The sequence below is a fragment of the Homarus americanus genome, unplaced genomic scaffold (genome assembly GCF_018991925.1).
Source record: "Homarus americanus isolate GMGI-L3 unplaced genomic scaffold, GMGI_Hamer_2.0 scaffold34360, whole genome shotgun sequence".
NCBI classification, from domain to species: Eukaryota; Metazoa; Arthropoda; class Malacostraca; order Decapoda; family Nephropidae; genus Homarus; species Homarus americanus.
The window spans coordinates 3,372,426-3,397,570 of record NW_024739403.1 but is presented as its reverse complement, the minus strand read 5'-3'; the positions used below and the strand labels follow the sequence as shown (position 1 = coordinate 3,397,570).

At 35.1% G+C, this 25,145-nt stretch overlaps 1 protein-coding gene across 1 annotated transcript in view; it reads left to right on the top strand.

Moving 5' to 3' along the window:
- The window catches only part of LOC121874613, a 187,082-nt gene that overhangs the window by 146,558 nt on the left and 15,379 nt on the right, over positions 1-25,145 (top strand). Inside the window, exons 21-22 of the mRNA XM_042378841.1 lie at positions 640-827; positions 10,331-10,410. Of these exons, the coding sequence (XP_042234775.1) occupies positions 640-827; positions 10,331-10,410 (268 nt within the window). The remainder of the gene's footprint in view (positions 1-639; positions 828-10,330; positions 10,411-25,145) is intronic.

Sequence of the window (25,145 nt, the reverse complement as noted above, 5' to 3'; positions counted from 1 at the left end):
TATTTGTAGTCGTATTCCACAGCTTTTACAGGAAAATGTATGACAGGTAATGAGAACTTGTCTTACGAGCACCAATTTCTTGATCAAAATGCAATAGATGAATAGTTTTTTAAACTATTACTCAAATATAGTTTCTTTTTAATTTCATATTATTCATTTGAGGTATCCTAGTCGGATAAAAATTACCAAGGTAGTGTTGATATATATTCTTCATTTAAGAAAATTATATAGTTATAGACTAATCATTCTTAATAAACAACTTCAATTTCCCTCTCGATTAATTTGAAAATGAAGTGGGCAGACGGTCACAGCTGCTTCCTTGGGTATGTAGCATGATATGATAATAACTACTAATACTAAGGCCTCCTATCTACTTTGACCAATTAACTAAGCACGACAGTAGGATATGTGGTGTATGCATTGGGCTCTTCATGTTTGTTAACATCTTGTTTTCTAATTACTGAACCATCTTTCCTGTCTCATGTCTGCTGTCACAAGTCATATTCTGAGCTGGAAATGGCATCATCAATTTTATTTAGTGTGACAGTAGAAGTGAGGCAGAAAGTCACTACACTGTGTGAGTGTGGGTGTTGCTGTCTGGGCATGGTGGACTAACAGGTGACGGTGTTGTGTACGCAGCGTGAGTGACGTGCACCTGGAGCCTCGGACAGACTCGCGATCAACGCTGAGTGTGGACTCTAGCGTGGGGTCAACACCAATGGTCCGTACCCTCACCTGGACTCCCCCGCTCTCAGTAGAGGGTAGTACCCCTACCTGGACCGAGGGAACCCCCAGCTTTACCGAGTCCTCCTCTAGTGGAGATTTAGGTATGCTTGGTATTGCTTCACTGCCCTTGCTGCACTTCCCATTATCCTTTTTCACCTTTCCTCCTCTGCCTACCTTATGTGCTCTAACCTTATTCATTTGATTCTTCTGTCATTGCATTTTTCTATCAGATCTTCAATTTATTTAGGTTTTATTTGCTTACAAGCATTATTTACTCCTTCAGGTTTTGTAGCATAGCTAACTCTCAGATTATAGCAACATCAAATTTTGAAATCCTGTAATAATTTTATAAAAAGAAATACATACTGAAATAATTTAAATGTTCACCTGAGTTAGAATGGAAGGGGAGGTGTGATATTAGTGCAATTAGGGAACTTATTGCAACTTGTTGTTCAGAGAGTTTGTTATGCTTCATTTCCTGGTTAATACAAGGCTTTTGGTAAATCTCCTATAGTCCTTAAGGCCTTCACCTTTCCTTTACACTGCTGGGTTGGTTCCCTACAAGTTTCTGGAGTCTCAAAATATCTTGGTAGATAACACATTAATTTTTTATTCAATTTAGATGTTGGTAAATGATCCATGGTGTTTTAAGGTTCCAGCATGACTCCACCACCCAGGTTTGAAGAATCTGCTTGCATTACTCTCTCTCTATTGCATTTTGACTTTCTCATGGCTTAGGTTTGCAACCATGACATCATGGAACTTCTTAGAATGCTTATTCCAACTTTTTTAAAAACCTTAACATTTTCTTAAAGATGTTTGTTTGAAACCCTGGTATGTATTGTTGTAGTGCTTATAGTACAGGCACAAGTTACTGCCATGTTAGAGAGTAAAGGTTGGAAGGGCACAACTTGCCTCACACAACTTTTAACACTAATACAACAATCATATGAGTTGGAACAGGAAAAATAAGTAAAAACATAAGAACCTAATGATGATAGTAGTGGTATACACCCAGGCCTCCACAGCAAGTAAGAATTGTGTATGAATGAATAATTAAAGACCTTGTGGTGTAAACTGCATGAGAGACCCTACTATGGATTATTAGGTTCTGCAGATAAGACCTTGTAAACTGGAATACTTCTCATCTCAGACATTTATGAAAATATGCTGCCGTGCACTTATGATATAGCATATGTTATTACTCATTGTAATTATAGGTTGTGTCAGGCACTTTACATTATATTATTCAAAGGTTCATACAACAAAAGTTACTCAGAATGCACTTTGTGTTATAAAAGGATTTGATGGTTAGGACTTTTCAAAAACAACTGAAAATAGACCAACCCTTTAAGCTATGTTTGTATACTCTTCAAAAGTATTGCCTTACCATCATTGTAGACCCTAAGCCACACAAGACCCAAATGAACTGCTGGTACAGTACCAGTCTGTGCTCGAGAACGTGTATTTAGAGCCACCAGTAAGACCATGCCTATTGTACCTCAAAGCATGATTCCCCACTAGAATATGAGTGGATGTACTGTAACTTGTTTTCTGATTCCTCAGCTGTTTTGATTTCTGGTGCCTGAGCTATCAAATTGCTTTATCCCTCTCCAGTCGGTGCTGGGCAGTCCAGGTTAGGGTTTAAAGGAAGAGTTGGCTGGCATTTGAACCATTGTGTTCACTTATGTTGTACAAACACACATTATATATACAGTATATATATATATATATATATATATATATATATATATATATATATATATATATATATATATATATATATATATATATATATATATATATATATATATATATATATATATATATATATATATATAATTTTCTTTGAGGCTACCTTATTATATTTAACAATATTGCTACTTCAAACAACTTTTATATACAATCTAGATGAAAAACAAGTGTAGCTAAAACTATTACTGAAAAGCCAAATGAAGGTTTAACATAATCGCCATTTGCATAGACACTCCCTGCTCCGGCATAGCAATGCAGACCAGCGGGGACGCTACATCTGCCAACTCCCGAGCAGTAACGTATTTTTAATTCAGGCATTTTGTTTGGTAGAATTTAGCCTTCTGGAAACAGCAACTGGAGGATTCATTAGCCTATGGGAGACCACAACTTCACATACATGATGCAGGCTGATATACCGTAAAATGTGGTAATCAAATTAAAAAAAAAAAAAAAATCCCACACTCAACCCCATGGTCACAGCCAGCCCGGCACCTGCCTGTCTCGATGGTGTACAGTTGGCGTAATCCACAGGATGATTATGAGAAGGGAAGGAACTTTTTAAATAATGTAGAGCAACTTTTTGTACAATATCTACGTGTTACTGTATTTTTTGGGGGTATTATGTACAGTGTTTAGTGTTTATTAAAGCAGTTTTGGAACAGTTTATGGGCATTTTTTGGACTTTGGAACCAAAATAATTATTTCCATTTAAAATCAGTTAAACTTTAAATCACGATTTGATAATTCATTATCTTCTGGTACCTAACCCGCAAATTATTGCGATTCCACAGTATTTCTGCTGTGATGAATATACTGTACTTTTTTTTTAGATTATATTTCATCCTCAATGCTGAATGTGGAAAAAACTATTGCATAAATTAAATGAGCTTGTGATGGTACAGTAGAACGTCGATATAACGCGAGATGCAGCGAGATACGTTCCAAGAGAGGTCGCTTTAAACCAAATTCGCACTAAATCGAAGTGTTGTTTCAATGAAATAATTATCTTGGTACTTGAGACGTTGAGAGAAACACAAAATACTAAAAAGATTGACAGTCTACCCAGATGCACATCAGCCCATCTCCTAGAAAAAAAACAAAACATTGTTTTCTGTAGTATTATGTGAAAAGAAACACCCATAAATCAACACAGCTAAAATTAAGGGATGCAAAATGGCCTGTTTACTGGCTGGGAAGATGGGAGGGAGGGAGGTGAGGTAATATGTTTGACAGTTGATGCCAAGGTCTAGTGCTTATTTATTTATGTCCTGAAGTGTGACTTGAAGTTTTTCTCTTATACTGTAAAATGTCACTGAACTGACCTGGGAGAATATAATTAACATTGCTGGAATTCTTATAAGCTAGTGATTAGTTTGAATATATACGTGCTATAGTTCGCATTAGACATACAAATTTTAGTTCTAATTACAAATGGCAAATTTTTTTATCTTTTGTGCAAAATATATGACGTTTAAATTCAAATCATTCGCTGTCTTGCAAGGATTCTAGCAATGCAAATTATATTCTCCTAACTTTAGTCTGTGATATTATATAAGATAAAAACTTAAAGCCTACTGTATAACCACCAAACCTGGCAGAGAGGGAGGAAGGGGAGGTGACAGTGACATGTTTGACAGTTGGTGCCGAAGGTCTAGTAAAGTACAGTCAACCCTCGCTTTACGCGGTCCCACTTTACGCGTTTCCACGTTTACTCGGTACCCTGCCGAACACGGAATGCTCACTTTCCGCGGTGTGTGTACCCTTTTACGCGGAGAGCGGCGCGAGCAGGGTGCGCACAAGGTCGCCCAGTCATCAAAACATTACCGAGTTCTTCACCCGCCACCCACCACAGCCGGCCCAAGTCAGTGATAGTGATAGTATGGATATGGACTTTATGGACTTTGAGGGGTTTGACAAAGAGGCCCTGCAAGCCTCTGTGGTGGATAGTGATACAATTGATACAAGTGATACAGGTGAGGGCCAATAATCTGCCTCTGCTCGAATCAGCCCCTATCCTGCAGCCAGCCATCTTTTCTACTAATGTAAGTTAAAAACTCCATTATTGATATTTCTCTTAATTATTAATTGTGTGTGCATACCATCATAAAATTAAGAAGTTATTTTTACTACAACGTAGGTATTGTGTCTGAAAAAGTGGAGTTTGGGGGTCGGCCCGGTCTCTATTTCAATTAATCCCATATGTTATGTTGTTCACTTTACGCGGGCCGCCGTGGGTTCAATTGACCGCGTAAAGTGAGGGTTCACTGTATTTATTTGTTTATTTATGTCCTTTAGATTGAGTTTTTATTTTTTGTTTATAAAATGTCACGGAAGTGACCGGGGAGAATATAATTTACAATGCTGGAATTCTTATAAGATAATGATTGATTTGAATATAATCATGTTATAGTTTGCATAAGACAAAAATTTTAGTAATCATTTAGTACATTATTTTGAGTACATCTTCAGTACAGCTTTGCCCTTAGGACTGTGTAGCTTGCCCAGAGAAACATTAGGCGCGAATTTTAAAATATGATGCTTCAGATTGACTCGTGCAAAATAAGAAAGATTTGCTTTAAATTAAATCATTGTCCTTAATTGTGGGTGTTGCTTTAAATCAATAATCTTAAATTGAATCGCTTTAAATCGACGTTCTACTGTACACATACTTGTTTATTTTCTTTTAAGGTGAAGGGTCGGATCCAGCCCCCCCCTTTTTTTTCATCAGAAAATTCTAATACTTTTTCTTTAATGCATTATTGTACTCAGGCATTTTTGTATAGTAAAAAAATATTTACTATTGACCTCTGAATAGTAATAATAATAAGAATAAGAATAATAATAATGGTTGCCCCTCATGTAACAAGGATGGCTGGCCCAAGGGCCACTTAGGCATGTAGAAGCTGTCGCCAACACAACAATCACACCCAAAGTTAACGAACTGCATGATCCAGTTTCACGGAATAGTCTGAGAAGACCGTACAACTCGCCAACTGCACTGGCTAACCATTACCCAGGAACATGATCCGCAAATCGATTTAACGTCCAGGTCCCAATTACTGCTGGGTAGACAGCGGCAAATGGTGTAAAGAAACTTGCCCATAGTTTCACCCTGCCCCGGGATCAAAACTGGGTCCACTCGCTTGCAAGGCGAGCATGCTAACTATTACATCACAGGTCGACAAAATATCTCTTAATATCAAGTGCACATGGCCTCAAAATGCTTATGATACTGGTCAGATTAAAAAAAATAATAATAATTTGAGTGGGTGGTGGTACCCTACCCCCCAGAGAAAAAAACAAAGCAAAAACAGCTGGACGGGCTTGCTGTGCTCACCATGTTCCCCTACCCATAACTTCTTGGGCTCCCCCTCCTTTTTTTTTTTTTTTTTTTTTTTTTTTTTTTCTTCTTCTTGTGGATATGCCCTTGAATACTAGAGTACAGTACTGTACCTGTATATGGCAAAAAATTATGAATATGTATGTTTGTATGCATTATTGCAGTAGAGTAGTACTAAGATATGAAATGATATGAAATCAGTCGGTTAAATTTAGAAACTCATAATAAAATGGTTAACATAAATTAAGAAAATTATGAAATTTTCAATAAATAATTGACTGTAAAAGTAACCTAATGTTAAAACAAGAGTTACAAAATTAAAATACTGTATTGAAGTATAAAATGCATGCAATCGAAGTGTTTGTGAAGTATGCCTGAGATATACGTAGATAAATTTGAGATTCACAAGACAATTAACTGTTAAAATTTTGTGTAAAAGTTCATAAAAGGTAAATTCAAGGATTAAGCAAAATAATTTACACATCTTAAAGGAAAATTATCAGCTAATGTGTGAATAATTGTACAACTGTAGTTGAGTTGTTCAGCTGAGGCTTCCTTCTTGTATGGATTGACCATAACAATGAGGTTAAGCATGCATAATTTAGCAGTTAGTACCAAAACACCACTAAATGAGTCAACTAATTCTCATTGCTTGTGAACAGTGGATGGAGACAGTACAGTATACTAAGGGTGAGACTGGCATGAAAAAACTTACCCAAGTTAAAAAGGTGCATTGCTGAAGGTTACATGCAAGCTTTATTTTTTCAGTTTCATAAGCATTTTTTGTTTGGTTGTTTTGAATTTACCCGAGACAATTTTTTTTTACACGTGACCAGTCATTGAAAAGAAATTAGCGGTAAGAATTGTCTTCATACCTGTAATAAAAAAACAAGATAAAGAGAAAGTGGGCAGTTCAACTACTGTACAGCAATGCAATTGCTTGTTCACATTGGCTGATAATTTTCTTTATGGTACATTATATGAAAGATGTTTTAGTTTAATTTTCCTTAAGTCTTTTAATAAAATTTTTCTGAACTTTAATAAAACATTTACAGCTGTCAGTTGTTTTGTATATCTCAAGTCCATCTGTATCTCTAGCTTGTACAGCACTCCTAACACTTTGATTGTACAGTATAGTACATTTTACAGTATAATATTTTTGCTTTGTAGTTGTTTTAATGTTAGGACTTTATAATTCTCAGTTTTGTATTGTATCAAACTGATTTTTATTTCAATAATTTGCCCATTTTATGTTGGGTCAGTTTATTGTAATTTTCTAACTACTGACTGATTTTACATTATTACGTTATTAATGTTTTACTCTTAATATTGTATACTAACTAATCATTTAGCCATATATTATTTTAACTTAAGTGGGCTCCATAGGGTCAGTGTGGATACAGAACAATGTATTCTAAGCTTTTGGTAAACATGGCGGTAGTGCAGCAGACACTGCACTCAACTGCCATCACTTCCTAAACTGTAAAGTTAAGTACTGGGACCTACTGAGCTGGATAAATTGGGTTGTGGCCTCTGGACAGCAGGTAATTGTTATGTCACTTCCCACACATACACACCCATGCTCTTCATTTTTCATATATTATAGTTTTATTTTCTATTTTCTTATTTCTAATCCACATTATAGTATTGTATTGATGCACACTTGGAACACAGAATCCCCAGTTTTTCCGACTTCCCTCCCGAATTTTCCTCCGAGTCGAAAATTTACCATCGTTAAACAAGAAAGGATGTTAAAAATTTTACAAAGCTAAACATGAATATCTGTATTGAGGAGTGAGTGTACAGTATCAGCAAACAGAACAATGAGTGATGAAGCACAGCGTAGCAAAAGGGAAAAAACAAAATAATTGGTGGACTGAGAAATGTATGGAGAAAAATCAGTGTACAAGGAATCATAGTTATGGATGTATGGAGGGGACTGTTGACGTAACATAAGTACTGTGCATGATTATAAAATGTAGACTGGATGAATAAGGAGGGAACAAGTTAGAAGTGAAAGAAATTCTATGCTTGGGGACAGTACTGTATGTAAGGGAAAAAGAAATGCAAAAGAGAGCAGACAGTGGAAGTGAAAGAAGTGTGGGGCAGAGAGCAGATCAGGTGTTATGGAAATTGAAAGATTGGTAAAAAAGAATGTACAGTGACCCCTCGTTTAACGAACGCCTCGGTTAACGAAATTTCGGTTAACGAACTGCCTTCCATAAGGATCTTCAATTCGGTTAACGAACAAAAATTCGGTTAACGAATTTCTTACGAACCGACCTCAACATGTTTTCGCTTGCACTGACCGGGTAACCAGCTTTAGTATCAGTCCGCCAATACATTAATCGGTTCTAGGGCTTAAATTCCTTACTGTTTTAGTAAATATCAAGAAGTTTATACTATTCAATAATTTTAAAAGTTTAATATTCAATTTTTTAGTCATTTTAACAATGATTGAACATAATTGAAGGTAAAGTGACTAGTTTAATGCGGCATCCAGCCTCTTAACACAGCAAACAGGCGTTAGTCTCTCTCTGTTTTCACTGGAGTAACATCTTGCTTGAGACTCTCTTCAACTAAACGCTTTTTCCTGTGTTTCCAAGCAAATTAATGGTCATTTTGAAATATATTTTACATATTGACAATATATAATGCAGTACAGTGTTGATTTAAAGAAAATAATCTTGAAATACACCAAGAGAACTAAAATTTTATGGGTGAAATGGTGCCATGGGGTGACTTCTCTTCCACCCCAATGCCTTCTCTTCTTCCTTCTCCTCCACCCCCATTCTAATTTCCATCATCATCATCCAGGAGTCTTCTACATACACACCTCAAAGTAAGTGAACTTTTCTACCATTTTTGTTGAATTTAGGAAATTTTCGGTGAGCTGGAACCAATTACCCAAAAACCCATTGAAACAATGGTTTCGGTTAACGAACTACCTTCTGGAACGGATTGAGTTCGTTAACCGAGGGGTCACTGTATAGTACAACTATAAATCACCGAGGGACAATAGTGGGTAGAAAGTAAGACCAAGATGGAGATGGAAGGATGGGATAAAAGATGCACTTGAAAATTAGGGAATGAATCTCCAACAGGTAGCAGTGGGCATGAATGATGAGTAGAGAATATGGCATCTGTCTATCTTGGGGATGATGTTCTACAGATGACTGATACAGGTGTTGTGTAAGACTTGGGTAGTACCATAACAGAAGATCTCTAACAGCAGGAAGAAAAGATGGATGACAAAATATGAAGGGAAAATGTGTGTGTATATATGCACTGCATTTACTTTTGTTTCAGGTCGCTTGCATTAAGTTGGGAAAAGGCTTGAAAAAGGTAAAGAAAGCAAAAACAAAATCTTCTTATAGTTAGTATGATTCAGCCTATGCAGTACTTAATAAATTACTTAAACAGTATCATCCCAAGCCCATGCATGGACAAGAGTGATTCTAATTCAATATGAGAAATTGTCGAGGTCAAAGTGTAGTTCATATCTGCGTTATTGGCATTATGAAAAATAGTAATAAATTTTGTGCAAGTTTACTCCTTGCATTTATTAGAATATAAATGCTGAAGAATACAATGGGGGAAACTTGAGTTGACATAATATTTAGAATGTGTAAAAGAAAGCCCATTATGCAGTTTCGTGACAAAATCTGTCAGTGTCAGGGAAAAATGATAAAACTTATTAGGGTAATGTCTCGCATATCCCTGATTTTTTTTTTTTTTTTCTAAGTGTTTATGAGTGTAAATTTTAACAAACAGTACAGTATTCATGAAAAAAACTACAAACACTAAAGTACCATAAGTTTGATATTTTCATGTGATTCTATAAACAGTGGTTGCAAATCAAATTGTTTTTCACTCTATTACTCTTTACCATCAGAAATCATTGTTTTATTGCTGATGTAAACGAAACCTTTGGAAACATGATTTTTCGTTGTTGTGTTAATTGAAGATAGTGAAACACCTATTTTGTACCAGTAGTAATGTTTAATGTTGGGATATATTTACAGGAAGTTTCTCTTTTGACCAGTGTTGATCTTTGTATTGTGAGTTCTCATGGTTGTTCTCCATTGCAACACCATTTTTTTGCAAAATTATAATAGAAATATTAAAACAGTGTGATTGAAAAAGATTATTTTTCACTGATGTGTTTGCCAGGAAGAGTACAGTATATATATCCAATGAGAAGGTGGTCTTAACTGAATGTCCAATGTCAGGGGCCCTGAGTACTGCTAGTACAGTAATCAAGCACCGAGAACTCGGTTTGATTACCTTATTTGTATTTTATATAAAAAGTGGAATGTTGTCATATACTGTATATGTATTTCATTGGCAAAAAAAGTGGCACAGTGATGTGTGTTTCTGCCCGTAAATATTTCCATAAATATTATGGATTGAAAGATGTTTGTTCATTTACTAATATTTACCTGTAGCATGTAAGTCACATGTTACGGAAGGATCAAATAAAATACTAACATCTCACTGGCCTTACAGGGTGTCCCACTACTCCAGTACGCAGTCTTAACACTACTCAAGAGTCAACCGACAACATCAACTTCCATGAAACGGAGATGGTAAGTAATTAATTCCTCTCAAGTATGCTGTTATCTGCTTGCCTGCCACTGTGTTCCTTGAAGCTTCACAGGTATGTGCATAATAGTTTTTTGCATTTATATGTATTCTTTGTCTTGCTAGTACAGTATTTGATATAATCAATGTCTCGTGTGCTTCCTGTCCTCCACAACAACCAAAATATGAAAGCAATAGAATAAATGAGTTTTTCGATATATTTTTTGTCAGTACGTACAAGTTATTTTTTCCCACACTGTAGTGAGACATTTTTACATTAGAAAGCTACCCAGTAATAACTGATGGACTGACCCTGAAGGTCATATATGCAGTTAGACAGGATGAGTGCTGTAAATGTGCAAGATGTATTTTATTTTTAATTTGGTCTTTGCGTGCCACCTCAGAAAGGTTCGTAGTGCATATGAGGCATTGTTCCTCTGAGCCCAGCTCCATATTTATAGGGACAGCTTTTGTGCAGAATAGAAAAAACTCGTCTTAGATCATGTCTACCTGTATTTAATCTTTCTACTACAGTACAGTACTCCCTCTTTATCGACGGATTTTTTATCGACGGTTTCGATTATCGACGGATTATTTAGCCGGATTTTTATTTTGGCACCAAACAGCTTCTCCCAGTCCTCTCCTTGAACAGGGCTAGAGGGTACGTGTTTTTCGAATCGTTTTCAGTTAAAAAATTATTACATCACACGTATATTTTACCTAAACTGCGCCTGAATGAATATATTCTCGGAAATAAATAGTAGTTTTGCTGAAACGTGATGTATTTCAATGTAAAATAGGATAAAATACATGACGAAAACAAAAGACTTTACCTAAGCTTCCGATGTTCTTGAGATGTTATTCGTTTTTTTAATAGTTTTCGGTTAAAATTCTGTTATATTACAATGATATTCTATTCATACTGTGCTTGATATAATACATTCACGGAAATGTAATATTTTTGCTAAAATGACGTACGTATTACAGTGGAAAGTGGGATCAAATCGTGACGAAAACAATGACTTGCGCTTTCTTTCGTTCAAAAGATGTTACCGTAATCACTTTTCGAATGGTTTAGTTAAAAAACTATTGTATTACAATAATATCCTAATTGACTTGAATAAATATTACGATACCATATTTCTGAATATTTTCATTAAAATCCATCAAAATCATTTTCCTTGTCATCGTCTGCAGCACCAAACAGCTTCTCCCAGTCCTCTCCTTGAACAGGGCTAGAGGGCACGTGTTTTTCGAATCGTTTTCAGTTAAAAAATTATTACATCACACGTATATTTTACCTAAACTGCGCCTGAATGAATATATTCTCGGAAATAAATAGTAGTTTTGCTGAAACGTGATGTATTTCAATGTAAAATAAGATAAAATACATGACGGAAACAAAAGACTTTACCTAAGCTTCCGATGTTCTTGAGATGTTACTCGTTTTTTTAATAGTTTTCGGTTAAAATTCTGTTATATTACAATGATATTCTATTCATACTGTGCTTGATATAATACATTCACGGAAATGTAATATTTTTGTTGAAATGACGTACGTATTAAAGTGGAAAGTGGGATAAAATCGTGACGAAAACAATGACTCGCTTTCTTTCGTTCAAAAGATGTTACCGTAATCACTTTTCGAATGGTTTAGTTAAAAAACTGTTGTATTACAATAATATTCCCTCCTAATTGACTTGAATAAATACTTGAATGGAAATATACAATATTTTTGTTGAAACTACCCGCGTTTCAGTGTAAAGTGTTGTAATAATAAATGGTAAACAATTTGCCTTGGGCATCCGGATTTTTGGACTTTTACTGTACTGTACACTGTTTTGTTTACTGTAAGGACCGATGTTCACTTCAATAAATGAAATCGTAAGTTTGCTAGTATTTTTGTCCACTTATTATATTATTATTTATACACTATTATTTAAGGTTATGTGTAAAGGAAACGCATTAATGCTTAAAGGTACATTTATTCAACATATGCTAATAATAGTTAGAAAAATTACGTAACCATCACGGTATCGACGGTTTCTTTATCGACTGCCGTCTACAGAACGTAACCCCCGTCGATAAAGAGGGAGTACAGTACAGTACATCTTTTGTGTGTGTGTGTGATTTATGCTAATTAGGAATAATAAGATAATTAAGCTTTAAAACACAGCAGAAGTTTTTGCCCAATAGGAATAAGTTTTTGTATTATTTCTTTTAACTTATGGAAGTTAGTTCATATTAGGTCAAATCATTACCTATCTCAACATAATCGGACTGGTTTCTACGCAAGGATAATTTTGTAAATGAAGGTAATAAATGAATAGCATCACTTGTAACGTAACCTAATGCAGTACAGTAAAGGTATTGCAAGTTATGATAGTACAGTAAACAAAATTGTGGGGGACACAAATAAAATTTATTCAGTAGATTTGACAATGGATTTTGCTTGAGTATCCCAACACTGTTGATACTAAAAAGAGAAATCCATTGTCTGTATCACTGTAAACACCACTGGCCGCCTCGACAAACTCAACATTATCTGGGTTTGTCTTCATCACCCAATTCTATATCAATGCCACTCAAATCAAGCAACTCTTGATGAATAGCATTACTACTGAGGGTGTGGAGGGGTTTGAGGTGGGTCACAAGATGCCAAAGGACATGCATCCATCATGATAAGGGCAGGTAACTGGACCACTAGACTCGAGACAAAGATTACGTGCGAGTTGAGTTGCCAAGTAAATAAATATCCAATGCAAAGTACTTCTTCCCGCCTGAGCATTCAAACTATGCCGAGAAACTAAGGATGTCGAGGAATGTCATCCGGGGTTTAAGGGTTAATGCAGTACAGTATTATTATAAACTGTATACAGTATTATTATTATTATTATTTTTGTTATTGTAATTGTTAGTATACAGTGTTGTTGTTATTATTATTATTATTATTATTATTATTATTATTATTATTATTATTATTATTATTATTATTATTGCTACTACTACTACTTTTTTTTTCTTTTTCTTTTAAACGTGGCCTCCAGCCTCCCCCAATAGCCACACCTTCGCCACCATTTAATTACCTTAATATTAAATATCCTAATACATAAGAAGCTATCCTATCTGTGTTAAATTAGTTGAGCCGCAGATCTATGCGACATTCAGTGACAGTAGCCTCATAGTCAGTATCTGCAGCAGTTGTCGGAGTTGGGGCAGAAGCTCTCGTTCCCCTGAGGCAGAGTTACTACTACTACTACTACTACTCTTATTATTATTACTATTATTAATATTATTTTATTGTTATTACAGTATTATTATTAGATTATAAAAATGTACATGAACCTATTCTCTAAGAAACACACACACACACACACACACACACACACACATACATACATACATACATACATACATACATACATATTATGGAAAAATTTTAGGGAACTATTCCAAGAAAAATGTTGTGCTCTTGAACAACTCCCTCCCTTCTTCACATGTAGCCACCAGCTTGATCTCAAAAAAAAAAGTAATGTATACAAATATCCTGTGCAACATTCAATAAGAGGAGGATGGTAGATTACTGGGAAAGACTCAAGGGTGAGGATCATCTGCTTCAGCCACATTCAGTGCCTAAGGTCTTGCCAGTCATGGAAAAGGTGATCTATCGTGCCCAGAGAGAGAGAATTGATTACTTGGTATATTGTCCCTGTGTGTAAGTATGAGATACTGTATTTAGTTGATGTAGTTCTTTTTTTATTTTTTGTTGTGAAGAATTAGGTTTTTCTGGTTGAACTTCAAAGCGGTGGGTGTGTGTGTGTGTGTGGTTCTTTGAAAGGTAAATGAGACCAGTAAAAAAAAAAAAATCGTGGAACTGGGAAGTGTGATGGAAGTACAGCACAGTTGTGTTTGATGACTCGGATGTGTAATGTTTCTTTCAGTACACTGCTACATGAAAAATGAAGACTTGATCAAGGATTTATATTAGTGATCCCAGAGTCAGTCCCCTATTTAAGCTCACTAAACCTTGTATTGTTAACAACCATTTAGGTAAAATAATAATGCAAAAAAAAAAAAAAAATTTCATTGCCCCAGCTGAAAAGTGTGGTTTGGGTCATTTTTTTTAATTAATCAATCAGTGGTCATTTTTGTAATCATCTTCTCAAATACTGTTTGACCTGACCCCTGGTGGCTCTCATATTATACTCACCTTACCTTGTGGTTCCTGACCTTGGAATCTCTCAGCATTGGTGGTCCAGGAGTAGAGTCCCTGGAACTTGAATAATTATAAAGAAGAAAATTTTGCTTCCAGACCAGGTAATCTGCCACACTGTAAAAGGTCTTGTTAAAAGGTACATTTTTATCCCAATCTAATCTCATCATTTCCTGGAATATGGATAATATTTTTATCCTGCACAGTTGTAGAATATTTACCAGTATCAGGAAAAGGGTGTGAAGACTTGAGTTATTAATATTTTTTATATTAAGGTAAAAATACAACCACTTTGGAAATTATTGAATGGTGCTGTACAAACTATCTGTGCCTGAGGCAAGGTAATGAAAACAAAAATAGGCTTGCCTATCATGGTAGTGTAGTCTGTCGTATAGATGGATGGCAATGGTTCAATTCCATGCTGAGTCATATGGCAGAAGATGTAATTTTTGTGTCATCAAGCCATTGACCCACAACATCATTGTGAAAGTTTGAGATAAAACAGGAAACAAATTAACTTCTTTGTTATATCTGCAGGATCATGAGAAATCCTAGGAATGACATTGTGCCAGAATGCCTATTACTACTGTAGTGTACTGTACTCTATGAACCTAATATAATCATTACTTGCCTAGTACGTATGAGGCTTAAATTCTAAGCTTTTCATGTTATATTTCTGAAAGAATTAACTTGTGGGAAAGCTATAAACACAAACAAAAGTTTTGGTTGCTTGTAGTTAAGATGTGTTGAAAGATGTCCAGAATTAAAAATTAAGCTGGCTAGGTAACAACTGAGGCCTTGAGCCAGGATGCTGGCAACAACATGCTGTCATTGTATAGGTTGTCACAGATACTGACAGTTTCCTTGGCAGTTGTTATAAACATATAAACTGTTTGCTTGCAGTTGTGTTCTCAACTGTGGAATAAACATGCATTTAGCTTGTTTTATTCAATGTATGCCACAGTTGTACAGAGGATGGTTCTTGTGTTTTTTGTGTGTTTTACTGTGTATCCCCAAATTTCTTTAGTTTTGCTGTGATGCTTAAAAAAATTTCTGTTGCACTTTAGCCTTGATTAGTTATAGTAGTCAGCTTTTTGCAAACATAAATTAGCCAAGAGGGTGTAATTGCTTTATTGTATTCCTCTTTTCGGTTATTATGTACCTGTGGTTATAGAGTGCAAAATTGCATGTGTTTGCTCTATTACTTCATATTTATTATAGTGCTTTAGGAAGTTTGTAGCATTAGAATGTCATTGTATCAGATCATGTCTGTAATTCCACCACCATAACCTGTTTTACCTTCTGAAATTTTCTTGTAAGGTGTCTAGGTGAATGACAAGTTATCCTCAATTGGTTGCAGGTCAGTTGGGCCTCAACATAGTCTAATGTTACCAGACCATCAGGTTGAGACCAATTAGGACTTGAGTCTCAATCCTAATGTTCAGATTATGTTAGGGACCATTTGACCAGTCACTCCTCAGTTGCTCAACAGATATTCTATGATTCCTTTCTACAGCTGTATATAATTTCACAGTGCATCATCATTAGGTGATCCATCTGCTACACACTTAAGTTTCACAGTGATCTTTAAAAATTGCATATCAGAACAATGTTTTTAGTTGCTGCTTAAGTATGCCTTTCCTTTTTTTCCCCCCTTGGTATTTTCCTTCTCTCTTATTTTTTCATAATGTATCTCACGATCTTTTCATGCTTCAGTTTTACTTTCCTCCTTATTCATTCTTCATTTGGTACCCCATGTTCTTTTCATGCATTCTTTCTTCATAGCTAAACCACAACGCAGAAATCACAGGTGACAAGCACTGCGTTTAGATCGTAAATATTAAAACAGCATGCGAATGATTACATAAATGTTTAGTGAAGACACTTGGTGTGCCACCTTATTCTGCTCACAGAGATAGGACAGGTGGTGAATAGAGTTATAGATAGCATGAGATAAATAAGTTGTTGAATAAAAAGTTTGATAAACTAATTCAATTTGGGATTAGAAAGATATATCGGAAATAAAAAAAATAAATAAACAAAAAAGTAGACGATTAATTATGTCAATAAGCTAACCTAACCTCACCTAATCTATTAATGGATGAGAATCACCACATAAGGATAAAATACCTATATAGTATAGTATAGATTTATTATGACGGAAGTCTTTGATAATGAAGGAGGTATAGTCTTAAAAAGTCAATAGAATGCTGTCTTACAATTTTGAAATTAACGGCAATACAATATGTGTGTCAGATGGTATTTCATAAGGACCTTTATCCTAATAAGAGGTAGACAGTATTGACGCTTTAAGGTTACAGAAATATCAGTTGACTGTATTGATACGACACACCCAGAGGAACTGTATTATTCCAAATTGTGAGATCTAAAAAAATAGTTATTACGGTAAAGTTTGATTTCATTAATACACTGTATAGGATAGGGACTGAATTTTTTTTAAGTTTTGATAAAGTATTTCAAATGGGGACAATTTTCTCTCTAAAAAGAACTCTATAAATCATGTCATTATGTAGAATGGTCATAAGTATCATCTCTGACTTGTAGATATAAAGATTAATAACATCCTGTCATTTTGTAATATATTTTAGCTAGTAAATTGTATGTGTGGCTTAAATTTAACCATATTATTGAGTCATTAGTCGATTTGTGCTGATTGACAACCATGCCTTTTTTATGTAGATCAGTCTTAAACTCCCACAATAAGTAGCAAGAGCTGGTTATTAATATACCCCATTTTTACATTGCAGTGAGCTTGTACCAGGCTTCCATGTCACAGTTACACTCCTCCAAGGGCTAGAAACTGGTGACTAGCATACACACCTCTATGGGCCACAGTAGTGTCCCCCTCCTCCTCTCTCTCAGTCTTCTTCTCTTCCTCTTCCATCTACATGATTTACTTGTTGCGTGCTTTATATTTGTGACAAGAAATTTGTAGATCTTGAGATCACTGAACTGAATTCTGTGGGATCACCTTCAAAATCATCTAATACTCATAGCCTTTGCCAGTGTTGAATACATGAATTGGTTTACTGACATTACATACACCAAAACAATATACTGTAGCACTGATTATTATTTTCAAGTGTTGATCATTTGCCATGACCGTACTGAGCCGCTCATGGCTTTAGGGTGCTTCTTAAAGAATTCAGACCATTGATTATGATCTGTAGCAGTAGGAAGTGATTGGTGAGTCCTTGATAGCATTTAATTCCTGGGAAATAAAGTGTAATATTTGGAAGTGCTCCATATATTGATTATTGGAAACTCGTGACAAAGGGACAGTATCCCAGCCTTAAGATTTACAGCTGTTTTGTCTGATGAAGAGAAGTCTTACTTCTTCATGATCAAAACCCAACAATAGGGAATCATTTTGTGCTTTCAGCATGTGCTACAGAACTGAACCAATGCATAATATTTGGAAAATGCAAAGCAGTTGTTTAAGAAATTTAGATGTTAGGACTAGTTGTTATCTGCACTTTATTTTAGTATACCTGTAGTTTGGTTTACAATGATGGCCTATAAAGGTAAGAAAGGAAGCTCTGCATTACGTTGAATATTTTTCATGTTATTTATATGCAGTTGATATTGTATTTGGCATGATGTAAGGTACTTTAATATGGACTGAATTACACTGTATTATAATATCAGTTTACCTTTAGTGAGGTATTGCGAGCTTCATTTTGAAGAAAGTTAACATTATGAGCACTAGAGAATACTTGAAGAAACTTATTTAGGCTTCAGAGCATCAAAACATTAATACACACACTCATGCTTACCCTTGCTATCTCTCTCTCTCTCACTTTGAAAGATAAACAAGAGGCCAGCGAGTTGGTTGGATACTAATGACATACAGTACACTTGAAAAAAAATTTGAGATTTTGTAATGCCATAAAAGGTACCTTCCATTTATTGCCACTCTTGTTATTGTACAGTATGATATTACAAGTGGTTGAAGGTTATAGTTCTTAATGTATAATATTGTGGTTAATATTTTTTGGAGCTCAAGCTCACAATTTTGTAAAAGAGTCTCCTTTCCAGTCAGCCTTTTCCATAAACGTTCCCGTGTGCTTCTTTGTACGTCTCTGTGGTACTGTGTCTGTTACAAATGTGAAGAGATTGGTGTATGACGTGCTATAGTTTTGGGCTCTTGTGTGATAGTAAACTTATTGTATGATATGGAGATGGTAGGATTTTTCCTTTTCTCTTTTGTTTCATGTCCAAGACAATTCAAGTGACTCATATTTTATGAAAAGAGAAAATTAATAGAAGACACAATCATGGAAGTAGTGGAACAGCAACCGTGTTCGATTTTTTTATGTAAGCTTTTTATTTATTTTTTTATAAAGTACCCTGTACTGTATTAAAACTTACTATGTAATTTACTGTAACAATAAGCCTATAACTTAAATTTTTATGGATGTCTGACATTTATGTCCTCCAAAACATTTATCTTGTATATAAAGGATCAGCATTTTAAGCTAATACCATAGTATTTTACTTTCTATAAATATTAAACAAAGGGCTTTTTGATACTGTTATAGGTCTTAGCCTTACAAACATATGATGGACACCTAGGCAAGGTGTCAAAAGAAGATGTGTGTGTAGAGTGTATCATTTAAAAAATCCTGGCCTAAACATTAAAGACAACCTGCAAAAAAGCTAAAGATGTGAGCACTGAAATGACAGTCAAGTGATGATATGTTGTTTAAATTGATCACAGCTTTCCTGTTTAAATATTTCACAGAACATTATCAGTTTTGAAGTTATACAGTTTTCCCAGTAGTGATCTCTTAAAATTTTCACTCTAGTAAGCCCGTTCCTGCTATAGCAGTTTCTTATGGGTCAAACCAAAGTGGGAATATTACTGTGTAATGCAAGAAATATATAGTACTGTATCATTAGAAAGTATACTTCCTTTACTGCATTTTAATTGGGGAAAATCCACAAGATTCTTGAAATCCACCTAATTATGGTAGGGAGTAGTGAATGCTCTAAGTCTGTCAATCTGTTATCTTTGCTCCTCTTTAGTGTATGGTGGTGGATCAAGGGAATAGGAACCTCAGAGAGTGGTGTGAGACAAGTAATGACAAAGAACTTTTCCACCATAATGAGGAATTACTACAATATTCCATGGTTGTGTCTTTGTGCTTACATGTTCTTTAATACCTGTAGTTTTTCTTGACTTAAGTTATTTGGAGTATAGACCGAGTATCGTGCAAAAATGTCATACAAAATGCAAGAGCTTGTAAGCTTTTTAAAATAGCCATCACACTCAGTTTGCCCATCTCTTCACAACTACGTATTGACTGCCAGCTTTTATCATAGAGCTGTACTGTATGAAACAAGTTGCATCTCAGTGTACTGTATCTAAGCTGTGTTCTCGTACATATCCGTGTCGGATAGGATAACTGTAAGTAGCCAGAGTAGCAACTATGTTTACGACCCTTGTGTTTCTTTGCCACAAACTGGTATGCTCAGTGTCGAGTGGTGAGTGTTATTTGGGTTTTCTCCTCATCATTAAGGAGATGTAGATTATTGTTAATATGCCCAACCTCTACAAATATCTTTGGATATAGTTTGTATAAAATGCTTCTGTTTGGGTCATAAGTATTATGTACCAAATATAAAAAGACACTTAAGGAAAGTAAGTTGTTGATCTCATATACAGAAGAGTAACCACAGATCCATATTGTCCTTTGAGATATACCAAGAGCTCTGAAGTCCTTCACCTGAGGATGCTGTTTGGAATAAGAAAATCGTATAAAAGACTGTATATTTTCTTTTGATAAATGAATGCCACACAAATGGCTTGCACAACAAATTGTTATAGCCACCCAACTTGCGGAATTCCTGTAGACGTAGCATAAATCCTTAGGTTTTTATTAAAATATTGCTATTATTTATATTATGATAATTTTGTACAACTAGCTTTTGATTAATGCTGACAAGTAGAGAACTATGTGAAAGTTAGGCTTCCCAATGTGTATAGAAGATAATAGACAAGTACAGGCTTGTGATACATAAAGTTTTGTGAAATAAAGGAAATACATTACATTTTCTTGTTGCTTTAAACTTGGTCACTGAATACCAAGTACAACACAAAAAGGAGAAAAAGTTGTTACAAAGGAATGTACTGAATGGCTTAAGGATGATGTGTTCAGGAGTGCATGAAGCAAGTTGAGGATATGTTTTATGTGTGCATATGTGTAGTATGTTTCAGCTGAATCCCTCACATGATTGCTTACAGTCAAAAAGACATACAAGTCTGTTTCTGTTCTCTTTGATTCATGTGATTCAGCAACTTGTGGGTTACTTCACTGCCTTGGCGGGATGCTATTTCACCCAAGGATTGTTTCACCTTTGGCAAGCACACTCAAAAGTGTACTTATCTATTGCATAAGGAGAGAACCCAGTCCCTCACTCCGGTCAGGAATCAAATCCATGACAATTTGCTTTTGTGTGTGCGCGCATGTATGAATATTGATACAAGTGTGTGTGACTTTAATGTTCACAATATTAGTTTTTATATTATTTTTATTATTACTTCACATGGTTTTAGTCAGAAGGGTGTGTCACCACTCAGGTGGAAAGTGGCTTATTGATGAAAAAATATAAAAAAGTACAGAAATTTGATGCATCTAGATGATTATAAACATGATTCATTTATGTTTGAAAATGTATGAATGTTGCTTGTACAAATATGTACTCATGCAATGTGTCAAAGAATGTTTGTATTTTTGTATTGTATTGAGAAAGACATAAAACTGAAAGAGAGCGTGTATGATGTGCATCTGATTGTTAAAGTTGAAGCTCTGTACCAAGTATGTCTGTGGGAAAGTCTTTCTCTTGAAATATGAGGGACTGATTACAAATTCTGTAATGGCATATGCAAGCAGCTTGTCTGATAGTGTGTAAGTCTCAAGTTCGAGGTGAGGTAAATGTCTTGTTTTGTATTTTCAAACAGGTTTTGTTCAACTGGTAGCTTAATTACGAGCTTTTTCTGTGAAAAAGTATATAGTGATTTTCCCGTATACTCACAGCCATAGACGTGGCTGTGAAACATTTTTAAAGGTATAAATGCTTCTGATAAAGAATAATGTCTTAAGAGGACATTTCTCCTACTATTGGACTAGTAACCCCAGGGCAATAAAGAATTGATATACCAACTCTGCCCACTCTTGACTTCTGTATCAACTTTTTAAATTTGTTGGGTGTGATAGGTAGGTGGTTGCTAAGTGAATCTGTTTACTGTACTGTATTAAGCATTTGAAAAAAGAAAAAAAATCTATCATTAATTGCTATTTCATTAAGCAACCAACTACCTGTGACCTTTGAATTTTAATGGTTGCTAAGAAAGCAAAAATTTGGTATACACAGACTAGTCAAGAGGTCAATTATTCTTTTGTGCAGTACAGTACGTGAGAATAACTGCTTATCGGCACTCTTCGATTATGTTAACATGGGATAGAAGATAGAGGGGCATGATGGTGAGTGAGCTGTACATAACACAATGTTAAAAACCTGCAGATGCAATATTACTGTACCCCTATGTTGGTTTAGAACTCTTTATACACTGTTAACATTATTGGGGGACATAAGAATCACTTCTCTTGATCATTTATTTATAATTACCCATTAACCCATACACTTTAATTAATATGTTGCTTTGAACTAGACCATCCTCCAATGCCAAACCCCATTTTTTTTTTTTATGTATATTTTACACAACCAGGGCTGGATAAAGTTTAATAGGGGCCTGAGGCACAGATCAACTTGGGGCCCCCTACCCTCAAGGTATATACCGGGTATATACAGTATATAACAAGAACAAAATATACCCAAATTTATCAATGATTTCATCAATATTAAGCTTCTGCAAATAACACATTCAATGTTCATAAGAGACAGAAAATTGAGACGTTGCTAGGACATCGTTGAACAAAGTTCATGTTTTATACGCTTCAACTTCGAGAATGTTTGGATTTGGGGGCCCCTTGGAGTCGGGGGGCCTGAGGCCAGTGCCTCAAGTGCCTCATGGTTAATCCGGCACTGTACACAACCATAGATTATCATAGTAAAGAGTGGCGTACACCTAGAGGACTGTTAAGAAAGGTTAGTTATATTGGTTGATGATTAATAAACACTCAGAATTGTGTAGATTGAACCTTGGGTGAAGTTTGGAAAAGGATGAGTATGCAACATTTCTAATGCTGCCACATTATTATTATAGTCAAATTTGACTTATTGTTCAAGTTGTTGATTTTTGTTTTTTGTGGGGGGGGGGTCTTTTGTTTTCTTCCATCCTGAAAGTTCTCACGTGGTGTAAGCAAATTTGCTTCCTTTAATTAACCTACATAGGTTACATTGCTATTTCTTTTTTGGGTCTGCAGTATAAGTATATATTTTAACTAAGTAATAGCTCATTTGGTTATGCTATGAACTCCCAATCCAAGTGAGATGAGTTAGGTTCCATGGCCAGACAAGTTAGTGAGGTGGTATGTAGTCCACTGTGGACTGAACTTTTAAATTTTTTGTCAAGGCCCCAAACTAAGCTAAATCCTTGTCTGGGGATTGTCATTCCACAAAATGTGGGTAGTGGCATAAAGTAAGGTTTTAGGTATCTTATTATTACAAATTATTTGCTTAATGACAATTTATATATTCTCATGTAACTTGGCATATGCGGAGTATTCAAATTTTCTTTGGCAATAGCTTAATTTTGTGTTATTCGGTGTGAAACAACTTAAGCTACAGGTGTTTACCAAAGAATTCTGTCATTTGGTTTTGCTAAAATATGATGCAGTGACCCTCTTTCTGAGCTGTTTTATGTATGTTATCCCATATTTTATCTTTGTTTACAGTGGGTAGATCAAGTATATTGGCCTTAACAAAATGTTCCTGTGCATCCGCGTCTCATGTTCAGCATGACAGAAGAAAGGAAATGAGTCTTCCACTTTATGAAACTGCTTCATGTCCATTCTCTTTGCACACAAAGTTGAGTCTTCATAAATGACTAATGCCTCCATTTACTCTTCATTGTCGCACACAAAATGCATCCTCTCCACAAGGTCAGCAACCATTTCAGATGCTCTCTTTTATGTTGTGGATATATGAGAAATATTCATTAGATATGGGTCCTGCATCTAAAGAATCAGCACCACCTATTTCAAAAGAAATAGGCCACGAGGCACAAAGTTTTGCTTTTAACAACCTCAGGGTTCGCCCATAGCTACTTACTGATGCTCGATAGAAATGAAATTATAGGTCTTTAAGACTAACATCTTTCAACAAAGGATTCCACTTTCTTGCCTTAGTAACTGGTGATCACAATTGATCCCAGTCACCTGTGAAGTGCTGCCATTGGTTTATCCACAAAATTTTAATTTGTCCTCTTATATTGGTTTGTTATGGACTTTATTGGTAAGGTATTGAAGACCAGGTTTACCTGAATAAAATGAACTAACCTCTTGAATTTATTACAACAGAGGCTTTCTGTGTTCACCAGCTGTCAATTTGTCTGCATATGTTATGCAGATTTAAAGCCAACTTTGGGGTTTTAATATAACAAGACTTACCATAATTCCTTGTAGTTTTTTTTTATTATAAAATTAACTTGGTTCTCTTTCATATTACAGTGGGGTATGCTATAACGAATGGATTCTACTACGAATATTCCTATAACGAACGGTTTTACCTATAAAATTGAGAATGCTATAACGAACGAAACTCCTACAACGAACATTATTTAAGTTTTTTTTTTCTAATTTATTGTTTTTTTATTACAAATATTAATGATATTCTTTATTTCAGGGGTTTAGATGCATCTTTATGCACTTTTTTACAATTTTTACAATTTTATATTATATTTTTCAGTGTTAAGTGGTTGTATTTGGGGGCCTGGAACGGATTAATCCTATAACGAACGAATGCTATAACGAACAAGGTTCTAGAACCAATTAGATTCGTTATAGCATACCCCACTGTATATATATTTTCGTAGTCTTTGATCTTGCTATACCCCCATGTTGAGGGTCCGGACACCCCCACAGACCTTACACTTTTTCCCATGGTTGCTGTTTGCTTTTGTATTTGTATCTTTCTTAAGCACCTCAAATACTAAATGTTCATTATGACTGTCTCAGTTACTTTATAGCCAAAGTTGCATTATTTATTTATTTAATTTATTTATTTTTATATATTTATTTTATTTTTTTATTTATTATTTTTTTGGGGGGGGGTGGTCTTGGCATTCAGTTGTCAACGCTTGGAGAAGTGGAGATGACCAGTAAGTAAATTTTTGGTGAATGTGGTTAGAGGCTTTGTTATATTGTTAAATGTGTTCACTATCATTTAATGTCTTGTTAAGCTAACATTCCCCCATGGTTTCTTATTGTAATGTGCATAATTGAAATGTTAACATCTTTATTGTTCATTTTGGGCCAGTCAGGGTTCATATGCAGTATATATGAACAGAACCTCGATAAACCGGACTAATTGAGGCAGACC